The sequence below is a fragment of the Lactuca virosa genome, chromosome 1, assembly GCF_052849685.1.
Source record: "Lactuca virosa cultivar CGN04683 chromosome 1, Lactuca_virosa_CGN04683_v6, whole genome shotgun sequence".
Taxonomy (NCBI): domain Eukaryota; kingdom Viridiplantae; phylum Streptophyta; class Magnoliopsida; order Asterales; family Asteraceae; genus Lactuca; species Lactuca virosa.
Genome location: NC_136426.1, coordinates 97,477,205 through 97,490,053, shown reverse-complemented (window position 1 = coordinate 97,490,053; position 12,849 = coordinate 97,477,205). Strand labels below are relative to the sequence as shown.

The 12,849-nt window shown below is 37.9% G+C and overlaps 1 protein-coding gene across 1 annotated transcript; it reads left to right on the top strand.

The window, feature by feature from the left end:
* The first annotated feature begins 3,549 nt into the window (after positions 1 to 3,549).
* Positions 3,550 to 6,828, top strand: LOC145105769 (uncharacterized). The gene is made up of 3 exons (XM_079042846.1): positions 3,550 to 4,841; positions 5,431 to 5,964; positions 6,722 to 6,828. The coding sequence occupies exons 1-2, from the start codon at positions 3,554 to 3,556 to the stop codon at positions 5,691 to 5,693; spliced, it is 1,551 nt and encodes a 516-aa protein (XP_078898972.1). The 5' UTR covers positions 3,550 to 3,553; the 3' UTR covers positions 5,694 to 5,964; positions 6,722 to 6,828.
* Positions 6,829 to 12,849: the final 6,021 nt, after the last annotated feature.

Below are 12,849 nucleotides of genomic sequence, written 5' to 3'. Positions count from 1 at the left end.
GATTACGAACGACCTCATTCAACAATTCAAGTTTCACAAAAAAATTATCAATTTTTGGTTCAGATCCACTTATGTATTGATAATGGGTTTCAGAAATGGAAAAACTTTCTCAATTGATTCTGAACAAATGCTATAGGAATCATGAAGAAGAAAGTAAGACTGATGAAGACACCAACCATTAATGCTTTTCGAATGTTGAGTTCCATGAAAATGATGAAACGATGATGATGATTTTTGGGTTCATCGTGTTCATTGATTTTCAGGTTAAATTTGTGCTCAGACGACAAATGACTTCGATTCATGTAGGGAGTCGGGACTATGGTGGTGGTGGTGGTGTTTTGTGGGATTACTTGCTGGCGTGATAGAAGCAAGGCGAATGGAGAAGATAATAGATTCCAAAGATATGCAAAGATCATGACAGATGTGTGTTGGAGGGTTAGTGGAAGTAAATAGGCGTAATAACTCTTGGCTTGCATGGCAACGATGAGTCGACTCACCACTGATTCATTGTTGACTCACCTGTTTAGTTGGTAGTTGACAAGACAATGTAACCTTCAAAAATGGGTAAAGGTACGAAATTAACCGATAAAACACAAGTTCGTACCCTTCAAAGCCAAAAACTAATCACGAGTTACCATTTAAACCATTATACGAAGAGAAAATTACAAATATAGCCTAGTCCCTTAATTACTTTGTGAAAAATAACCAAAAAAACCCAAATTACAAAAATAGCCACCAAAATCGCAGATGGACTCAGTCCATTGGCGATTTTACTTGTCCATCTACGAACGTATAAGTCGCTAAAGCACATCTGTGCTTTAGCGACTTGTACGTTCGCAGATGGACTTAGTCCATCTGTGATTTTGCGTCCATCTTTGGTTTCCCCTTTTTCATTTTTCTTTCATTTTTCAAACTTTTTTTTGGAGAACTCTCTCTCTAGAGACACTATGGCCGATTTCATTTTTCAAGCATTTTTCAAACTTTTTGTTGGAAAATTCATTTTATTAGAGATGTTTTAAATAAATTTTCCAAAGAAATAACAAATAAATTGATAATTTTTTGCAAAACTTTATATATAATAAGGTTGTTTCGTAGTTAAGCCCTATCAATTTCGTAGTAAAAAATAAAAAAGAAAATGCAAAATCGCATGTGGGATGAGAGGAAATCGCCGATGAACTTAGTTCATCTGCGGTTTTAGTCAGAAATGAGAGTATTTATACGGAAAAAATCAAAAAAACTAAAAAAACCCACATGCGAACGTACAATTCGGTAAAGCACTGTGCTTAGCGACTTGTGCGTTCGCAGATGGGATGCTAAATCGCAGATTGAATGCTAAAACTGCAGAAGGACTTAATTGTGACATCCCCAATTTCACGGCCAGAAAAGACCGATTTGTTTATGCTTTGTTTTTAAAATCAGAGTAATCTTTTAAAGAAAACAGTTGCGGAATTTGTTCCCAAAACAAAAATATGATAAGAATTTATCAAAGCATTCCCTTAAAGAAATGTATTTTCATTATATAACAAAATCTCGGGATGTCATGTTCCGATACAGACACATAAGCATAAACAGAACTTACATTTATTTACACTAATGATTTACATCTCCTTTAATCTCTCAGTGAAATATGTCTTCGTATTAATACCTGTGATACAAAGAAAACTGAGTGGGTCAGACTTGGGAGCCTGGTGAGCATATAGGGTTTTCAACCCACAATAATACATTTATTATATTCAATCATCAAACAATCAACCCAAATACCCATCCCCATTATCTGCTTTATTTTCTCAAGGGTTTACCCTAAGAACTAACTATCCTTCATTCATTCATTCCTAAGGATTTACCTAAGGAACTGGCACAAAGTCCATTTGCTACCACGGTTTATACAACAGGCACTACGTCACATAGTCACAAGGGTTCATACGATAAACACTACGTCTCATAGTCACCAAGGTTTACACAATAGGCACTACGTCTCATAGTCACCAGGGTTTACACAACAGACACGAAGTCACATCGTCACCAAGGTTTACACTATAGGCACTACGTCTCATAGTCACCAGGGTTTATCAAATAGGCACGAAGTCGCATCGTCACCAACTATTCCATCTACCCATGTTCTACCCAACATTTTTGTAGATATAAATACAAACGCAGTTTAAATCATTTAACACTCGTATAAAAACATCAATTCCAAGCCCATCTCAAATAGACAAATAATATATAACACATAGCACGTATTTCATAGCTAATACTTTATATTTATGTGTTAGAAGAAAGTAACTATACACTCCCTTGATCAGAAGATGATCGGACAGCACTACGGCTTGTAGAAGTAGTATTCTTCGGTAGATCTTGGAAGATCTTCACAAAAACCGGGCTCATTGCGGGCAGAGCTTCGACTCGGTAACTCTACTTCTCGGGATCTTCGGGGCTTCGGGACTTGCTTCGGGGCTCGGGAATGATACCGGGGCTTTGGGGTATAAGTTGCACGCAAAACGATGCAAAACGGGAGAGAGAGAAAAGAAATTGAGCAAAAGAATCGGTTGCACTCGACTTCCTTTTATAGGGGCTGGATCCTCGATTTACGCTGGGCGTAACCCGGATAAGGCCGCTGACTCCCCCCCTTTGGATAATATCAGATATTTTATAATTAAATTTAATATCGAAATTATTTAATAAACTTCAAAAATTCATATCTTCCTCATACGAACTCCGTTTTCGACGTTCTTTATATCCCCGCGTAGGTGAGACTACGCTCTACAACTTTTGTTTAGACTCCGTCGGCTAATTTTGACTTTATTTTTATTATTTATTTTTAGTAGGCCGGGGTAAGAAAACTCCGTTATAAATTCATAACTTCTTCATCCGACGTCCGTTTTTGTCTGTCTTTTTACCGTTGGACTATCGACGAGATCTTCGATTCTCGTTTAGATTGTTTCGGCTAAAAACCGCTCGATCTCAAATCGAGTATTCGGGCTGCATACCGCTAAGTCGAAACTTAGAAAAATCATAACTTCCTCATATGAAGTCAGATTTGGACGTTCTTTTTATGTACGCTCTCGGTTTAACGTATTCTACGACTTTCGTTCAGATCGCTAAGGCCAAATATCACTCTAACGTAAATTCATTATTTACATCGCGCTGTGTCGTGCCTGTTCTGTCGCGAAACTTCGACAGGTCATAACTTCTTCGTTATAACTCGGATTTCGGCGTTCTTTATATATTCGGAAACCTTGTAACATACACTACATTAGTTAAGATTACTCCTTCTAAATAATCTTCCATCAAAAAGTCATTTTTGATGCTTATTGTCTCTAAATTGACTAGCCCTGATCTACGGGCGTTACATTAATCCATTTGCGATTTTCATGGTTATATTTGTAATTTGAGTTTTTTTTGGCTATTTTCCACAAATTAATTAAGGAATTTAGCTATATTTTTAATTTTGTCTTATACGAAATATTGTTAGGGTATAATGACAATAAGACTTAAAATGTGGTTTTTTTTACCAACTACAGGACCCTAAACCCTAAGATTAACCTCAAACGCTATGCCGCCTCCTTTTACCCGGTTGGCTTCTTGCTGTAATTTGGTAAAACGTTCATGGAATCTCCAACGTGTTAGTTCGCTTGCCTATACAACATGCTCCGACGTGTCAGACTCTTCTTCGGATACCAATGTGTTATGTCGTCCGCTTGAAAAAGTGGGTAAGTTCAAGGTAATTAATGAAACCCTCTTGGAGCAGTCGAAAAGAGAATGTAGAAGTGCGCTGTTATATATGCGTGAATTGAAAGAGTCTGGTTTTAAACATGATCTAGAAACTTACATGGCAGTTGTTCGATTGTTGTGTCATTGGGATTGGGGTATGGATGCAAGGTCAAATAATGTGATTAATGATGTTATTGATAATACAAATTGGGAAGTTGTTAGGTTTAAAGTTTCTGATGATCTGTTTGACGCGTTGATGGAGGAAAATTTGATAAAAGCTGTTAATGGGTTGCTTACGGTGTATGCAAGTGCTGGAAAGTTTAAGGAGGTGATACACACTTTGATCAAGATGAAAAGGAGGGGTGTACTTGTGGTGTCAACAAAAACGTGTAATTTTATAATGTCCCAGTTAATTAAAGAGGACTTAGAGGATATCGTAGAGCCGGTTTACAGAGTACTGAGGATGGATGGAATGATTCCTAATTTGTATACATATGGGCTCCTGTTGTACGTAATTTGTAGGAAGGGTTGTTTGAAAGAAGCATGGAACGTGATTGAAGAAATGAAAGAGGCTGGAGTTGAACCTGATGATCTCACTTATCGTATGTATATTTATGCCCTTTGCAGCAATGGGAAAACTGATTTAGCCTTTCAGTTAGTAAAGAAATTGAATAAGCCGTTGCTTAATGTTTATCCATATTATTATATCATTCAAATTATGGTATTACAGTCGAAGCTACAAGAGGCAGAAGATATGTTTCTCGAAATGAAAATTAGAGAAGTTGTCCCTAATGCAGATTGTTATGGTGAGTTAATTGGAGGGTATTGTGTGAAAGGAGATATTGACAAGGCATTGGATCTTTTTAAGGAAATGGAATCAGGAGGTATTAAAATCGATCATAAGTTTGTGAGGCGGATGATGGAACACTTGTGGCATATAGGGAAGCTTGATGAAGCTCTATGCTTGTTCAAGCATTTTACGCAGCAATCAAGGGTTTTCATTGATGAGGTCTCGTTTTCTATTGCAATTGATGCTGCATGTAAACTAGGGAAAAAGGATGATGCCATGGGGTTGCTAGAAGAGATGAAAAGCAGGAAAATCATGCCTGTTGTTAGGCAGGCACAAGCAGGTACCAACCAATATGTATACGATATAACAATATCATATTTTTACCAATTGTTGTTATATATAATTGTGCAAGTGTTTTCTTTTTTCTTTTTAATTCCAACACATGCATAGTTATTACAACACAACATATTTGTTTTGATTTTTTAATCCTAGAACAAGTATAAAGCTATTTTATTTCACTTTGCTTTTTCATTCATTTTTTTTTCTGACTTATTAGTCTCATGTAACTCCCTCATATTATTGTGAATTTTATTTGAAACTCATATATATATATATATATATATATATATATATATATATATATATATATATATATATATATATATATATATATAGTATAGTTTGATACTTTCCAGATTAATTATCTTTAAATTTTAAATTCTTTAAGGGTTAAGGCCAAATGGACCAAAAACACCAAAATGGTGAAAATGACCAAACTGACCCAAAAGGTAAAAACTGTCATGTTGACCGAAAAAAACTGTTGCAGGTTTCAAGATGTTCTTATATTTCAGTTTTGAGTGGTCCAAATGCCTTAATTAAGTGACCAAAAATGTAAAAATGACCATTTTGATAAAAAAAATCTCTAGCAGGGTTTCAAGTTCAACGGGTTCAACCAAACATGGGTCAAGGTGAAGGGGTCGAGGGTGTTCCAGATGCATGTGTTCAAAATGAAGGTGTTTGTGATGGAGCGGTTCAAGATGTTAGGGATCAAGCTGCAGTGGGTACTGTTGGACAGTTGAATACTACCCAACAAACTCTTGCACTCCATAAGTTGACTAGTCTCAATGCTCTTCATGCTAGGATTCTTAAGAAGTTTAGGAAGTCTAAGAGGCAAGTGAAGATGAAAGATTAGGAAGGCTGTTTATGACAAAGACGGTGGAGGTAGCAGTTTGGACGAGCCTGTCCAATTAGATGAAGCCTAGGTGTCACCTAGTGACATTTTATTTTGCATTTAAGATGTTTAAAACTTTGGTAGCATTTTATTATATATGCTTTTTGTAGACAATATGTTTGGTAAACTGATAAGCTTATAAAAGCTTTAACATGCAAAGTTAAATTTTGGTATTTTGGGACGTGTTTGAACAAATGAAAGAGGCAGTCGAACCTAATGCATTTCACTCATGGTAAGTATATTAATTAACTGGTGTTTAGATCCAAATGTTGAATGTCTTAATGTCTTGTAATCCTAGCTTCTCGCTAGCTAGAATGCTTTTGCTTGGAACATGTATTTATGTATATTTATTTGTCAATGTTATTATACTTTAATCAGTTGTTTTTACTATGCAAGTGTTATGTTTTACTTTCTAAATGGAACAAATGCAAAATTATTAATTACATTACAACACATTTGTTTTTCTTTTTTAAGCATAAAACAAGTAAAGCTATTTTATGTCATTTTTTCTTTCGTTTTTTTTTTCTAACTTACGAATCACACGCACGATAACTACCAAACAGTGTCACGTCAACGTCCAATGTCATTTCAACAGTGGCAACCGAAAAAATGGTCAATGTTGCAACAAATTGTAAAATATGGTTTCTTAATTAATTGAAAAAAACAAAAAACATAGTTTTAAAATCATAAAAAATTGAAAACATAAAAAGTTTTATGAAATTTACCAGATAATATTATGACAGGACCAATGAAATAACATACTGGTTCGTCCCTCTTCGAATTGTTTTTACAAGGTTTAAGACAATTTATGATAAAACCGCACCAATCAATGGAAAATATGCGCACAATTTCACCTAATATGTTAGGAACTTTGTTGGTCTTACATAGACCCCGTACTCATAATGTAACATTGAATGTTTGTGGTAAGTTCGTTCAAGAACAATTCGATATGATACCTGCCTATGCTCATGTCTATTTGTCTGTTACAGTAGCGATTAGATTTTAGGGTTGGGGTAGCACAATGGAGAAGTTGAATCATGTTAGAGACACGATGAAGTTTTCGCCTGAATATGAATTCGTGGGTAGCACAACGGAGAAGATGAAGCTTTTGCCTTAAATAACGTGTATTGGTGTTTAATATAAGAGAAAAAAAATGTGGTTGTCATTTAGGAAGAGAGAGGGAATGAGGAAAGGTGGAAAATAAATGTGTGAACCAATAACAACAATATCAACGATAAGAAAACGGAAAAAAAAAATTAAATAACCTCCTGCGCATATTCTTCGTATTTATCTTTCTATATATTTGAAATGTTAACAAGTGTCATATTTTCATAAAATTAATAACATTTTAAGATATTTATCATGATTTTAAATAGAAAATTAAAAGCTTTCTATATCAAACTTAACAAAAACTATGGAAGTCAGTGGTCTGCAAGATAATAAAACGATAAAGAGTGCTCGTGCCATATTTTATAGACCTGGACTTTAAATGTGGTTTTTACCAAACTGCGGGACAATTTCTGTAATTTACCTAATCTTATAAGTGTTTTCTGTTTCCCTCCTCCAAACTCTTTGGAGATCGATACGTTTTAAAACGAAACTAAGATTTCCGTTTACTAGGGTTCCATTTCCCTGTTCTAAACCCTCAACCCTAAAAACTAACCTCAAACGCTATGACGCCTCCTTTTACTCGGTTGAGTTCTTGCTGTAATCTGGTAAAACGTTCCTGGAGTCTACGTTGGACATCCGTTAGATCGCTTGCATATGCAGCATACTCTGACGTGTCAGACTCATCTTCGGATACCAATGTGTTATGTCATCCGCTTGAAAAACTTGGTAAGTTTAAGGCTATTGAAACGTATGACCAGTTGAAAAGAGAACGGAGCAGTGCGTTGTTATTTATACGTCAACTGAAAGAGTCTGGTTTTAAACATGATTTAGAAACTTACATTGCAGTTGTCCGATTGTTGTGTCATTGGGATTGGGGTATAGATGCAAGGTCAGATAACTTGATTAATGATGTTATTGATAATACAAATTGGGAAGTTATTAATTTTGAAATTTTTCATGATCTGTTTGACGCATTGTTGGAGGAAAAGTTGATAAAAGTTGTTGATGGATTGGTTGAGGTGTATGCAAGTGCTGGAAGGTTTGAGGGGGCGATACACACCTTGTCCGAGATGAAAAGTAGGGGAGGACTTGTTGTGTCAACACGAACTAGTAATTTTGTAATGTGGGAGTTAATTAAACAGGACAAAGAGGATATGGTAGAGTCGGTTATCAGAGAACTGAAGAGGAATGGGATGATTCCGGATGAGTTTACATATGGCATTCTGATGCGAGAAATTTGTAAGAAGGGTTGTTTGGAAGAAGCTTGGAACGTGATTGAAGAAATGAAAGAGGCTGGAGTTGATCCTAATGCTTTGATTTATAGTATGTATATTCATGGGCTTTGCCGCAAAGGGAAAACTGATTTAGCCTTTCAGTTAGTAAAGAATTTGAGGAAATCAAATAAGCCGGTTAAAACACTTGCATATTCTTGTATCATTCGAGGTTTTGTAAAAGAGTCGAAGCTACAAGATGCAGAAGATGTGTTACTTGACATGAAGCTTAGAGAAGTTGTACCTGATGAATATTGTTATGTCGTCTTAATTCTAGCCTTTTGTGAGAAAGGGGACATTGACAACGTTGGGGTTGAAACACACTTTTATTCAGAACTAAAACAAAAGAGAAAAGCTTACACGCTCAATATTACAAGAAAAAGAAACAACCCTCTAATACTCACTCTAAGTATTACACACTACACTCTCTGTTTTGTGGTGCCTTACAACTGAGGTTAGAGCCTCTATTTATACTTAAACAAGCCTACAATTACTACTGCTACCATTTATTGTGTTCATTATGTGAACATACGAAGTTGCCATTTGAGTTCTTATTGTCAACATAGATAGAGGTGCAGCTACTGATGTCAGGTTCACACCAAGTCTGGTTTACACTCACATTCTCCCCCTTAAACCGAACTTGGATCGAGATTCGTCACTCCGATCATGTTTCGCATTTCACCATGTTTCACGTATGCTAAAGCCTTTGTAAAGATGTCCGCCCGTTGATCCTTCGAGTTGACATATTCCACTATAATTTGCCCACGTTCAACACATTCTCGTATGAAGTGATAACGAATGTCAATGTGTTTGCTTCGACCATGAAACACAGGATTTTTCATCAATGCGATTGCTGACTTGTTATCGACATATAAGGTGATAGGCATGATATGATGTCCCGTGAGCTCCTTCATGAGATTAGCAAGCCAAATGGCTTCACATGCTGCTGTTGTAGCTGCCATGAACTCGGCTTCACACGTGGACAAAGCAACAGTCTTTTGCTTTTAGGATTGCCAGGTTATCGCATTCCTTCCCAAATAGAAAATCATTCCACTTGTGCTCTTGCTATCAACAGGGTCACCTCCAAGATCACTATCGGTAAAACCAACCAAATCTTCAATTTCACGACCTCTTCCATAGTTGAGTCCATAATCAACAGTTCCTTTTACATATCGTAAGATGTGTTTCACAACTTGGAAATGCAAAGTGGTCGGTTCCTCCATGAAACGACTTGCAATTCCAACCGAAAATGACAGGTCTGGTCGAGTGTGAGTCAAGTACCTCAAACAACCTACCACTCGCCTATATTCAGTTGGATCAACTTTTTCACCATCTTCATCCTTCTTGACCTTCAACTTAGGTTCCATTGGTGACGTTGTCGGATTGCAATCCAGCAACCCAAATTACTCTAAAATCTTCTTTGCATAAGCCGTTTGTCGCAAAGATATTCCCCACTTCTTTTGTGAAACTTCGATTCCAGGGTAGTAAGAAATTAATCCCAAATCACTCATTTCGAATTCTTTCTTCATTTGTTCTTTGAATTCGACAACATCGTTAGTGTTCGACCCGGTAATGATCAAGTCATCAACATAGACACCAACAATAAGAATTTTGTCTTTTGAGTTCCTTTTGTAAACAGCTGTGTCTTGTGAACTTTTTGTAAAACCAAGCCTTTTTAAGCTTTTATCCAAACGAATATTCCAAGCTCGAGGAGCTTGTCGTAGACCATAAAGAGCTTTATAAAGCTTGAACACCTTGTGGCTGTTTGCTCTATCAACATATCCTTCTGGTTGGGTGACATAAACCTCCTCTTTGAGATCTCCATTGAGAAAAGCCGACTTGACATCGAGATGGTGGACAACCCACCCATGTTGAGCTGCTAAGGCAAGAATAAGCCTTACGGTGTCAAGTCGTGCTACCGGTGCAAAAACTTCATCAAAGTCGACTCCTTCCTTTTGTACAAATCCTTTTGCTACAAGTCGAGCTTTATGCTTCACCACTTTTCCCAAGTTGTCTTCCTTCACTTTAAACACCCATTTCAAACCGATTGCTTTGTGTCCGGGTGGCAAATCGGTAAGTTGCCATGTCTTGTTCTTCTCGATTGCATCCAACTCTGTTTGTATAGCCTCCTGCCATGCTTTAGAGGTTACTGCCTCTTTAAAATTCAAGGGTTGATCCGCTGCAATCATCAACACTTCTCCGGTTCAAGGAACACATTTTCGGTTTCAGAATAAATATCGGTTAACGGACGTAATCCCCTTGGCCCAATCTCACTAGAAGGGCTTTCCATATGGGGCGAGGTTGAAGAAAACAGGGCTGATTCAGGCATGTCAAATTCAACATTTGGTTATCCAACTTGGATAGCATCGATTCCGGGACTGTCTGGTTGTTCCGGGTTGATTTCGGGGTCGAGGTGTGTCGAGGTGTATTTGGGGTTGTGGTTCAATTATGGTAAAGGTCTTAGGAGTCACCATCTCTTCTTCTTTGTTTTTGTACCAATTCCATTCTTCTTTTTCGTCAAAAACAACATCGCGACTAACTCGCAACTTTCGGTCTTGCGGATCAAACAAACGGTTGCCTTTAGTTCCATCTTCCACACCTAAATACACCATCTTTTTACTTCGATCATCAAGCTTCTTCAAGTGACCACCTACAAGTTTAGCAAAAGCAACACAACCAAAAACTTTTAGATGTTCAAGGTTGGGCTTTTTGCCAAACCATGTTTCATAAGGCGTCTTGTCGGGAAGTGCTTTTGTTGGCAGGCGGTTGAGAAGATAAACTGCATGTCTAACCGCTTCTCCCCAAAACTCTCCCGGAACATTTCTTCCTTTGAGCAGACTTCTTGCCATGTCCATAACGGTCCGATTTCGCCTTTCTACAACTCTGTTCTGTTGAGGCGAATATGGTGTCTTAAGATGCCTTTGAATACCATTTTCTTCACAAAATAATGAGAATTCTTTTGAAGTGAACTCTCCCCCTCGATCCGTTCGAAGTATCTTCATTTGATAACCCGAATTCTTTTCAACCATCAACTTGAACCGTTTAAAAACGCTCAAGGCTTGAGACTTCTCCAATAGCATGTAAACCCACATCCACCGGCTAAAATCGTCTACTAAAAGGAGAAAATATTTACTCCCTCCAACAGATGTAGGTGTGATCGAACCACATAAGTCCGCATGAACAAGTTGTAGAGGTTTTTGAGCCCGAAAAACTGCGTGATCCGGGAAAGGAATTCGGGTTTGTTTGGAAAGAACTCACCCTTCACATATTTGGTTTGGGTGCTCAATCTTTGGGACTCCGGTTGCCATATTCTTTTCAGACAACTTCTTTAAGGCGAGAAAGTTAACATGACCGAGTCTAGAATGCCATATCCAAGCTGGTTCGTCTTTTGTTGCTAAAAGACAAGTCGGTCTACCGGTCCTTAAAGGAGTTTTATATAACCGGTTTGGGGATCGTTTAACTCTCAAAAGTAGAGTTTTGTTTCTGTCAAACAATGTCAGATCCGCCCCATCCATTATGACCCGACTTCCTTCCTCTGTCATTTGTCCAAGACTAATAATATTGTTTTTTAGACTTGGAATAAAATATACCTCATTAAGGAGTCTTTGGTCGCCATTTTTGCTATCGAATAAAATCGACCCTTTTCCCAAAATAGCAACGGTTGAACCATCCCCAAATTTCACGTGACCCGTAACGTGCTCATCTAGTTCGCGAAACTTTGAGCGGTCTCCAGTCATGTGATTGCTAGCACCGTTGTCGAGATACCATACCTCGGACTCGACTCGACTTTCTCCCGATGCAAGAAGATTAACACAAATCTTCTCTCTTAGAGACACCTTTTTGTGTGCATATTCTTGTGCGGCTGCCATCATCAAAATAGGTTCTTCTTCGTTGGCTTGAGTGAGGTTCGCCTCCTCACCTCGATTCTTGTTTGGACACTCCGAAGCATAATGACCAAATTGTTCACAAGTAAAACATTTGATTTTACTTTTATCCTTTCGAGAAGGATTATGGTCATTCCGATTTGTATTGTACTCGCGACCACCTCCTTGGCCACGTCCATGACCTCGGCCTCGTCCCCGGCCTCGGTTACCATGCCTTCCTTGTCCTCTTGAAGTGTTTGACGAGTGTCTCTCGCCAGTTTGCTTCGAACGAGATGCCCACTCAGCATGTGTAAGCAATAAAGAAGGTCCTCCTTCTTTTTCTCCATAGCTTTGAAGTCTCTCTTCATGGGTCTTAAGACGACCCACAACTTCTTCCACCGTCATATTCTTCAAATCTCCGAATTGCTCGATAGATGTTACGATTTGTATAAATCGTATCGGTACGGCTCGCAGAAACTTCTTCACAACCGTAATTTCTTCAATCTTTTCACCTAGAGATCGAATACCGGTTACGGTAGTATTCAATCTCATGGAAAAATCATCTACCGATTCACTGTCTTTCATCCGGATCACCTCGAAGTCACTTCTCAAGGTTTGAGCTTTAGCCTCCTTGACCCGATCGGCTCCCATGTGCATCATCTTAAGCGTTTCCCATGCTTCTTTAGCTGTGTCCTTCTCAGCTAACATCGGAAGTACGTCCTCTGGAATTGCTTGATAAATAGCCGCAAGAGCCATCCGATCTTTACGTTCGTCCGTTTCTGCATTTTTAATTACATCCCATACTCCTTGTGCTTGTAAATTCACTCACATTTTTATGGCCCACACCGCGTAGTTCATCTTCGTGAGCATTGG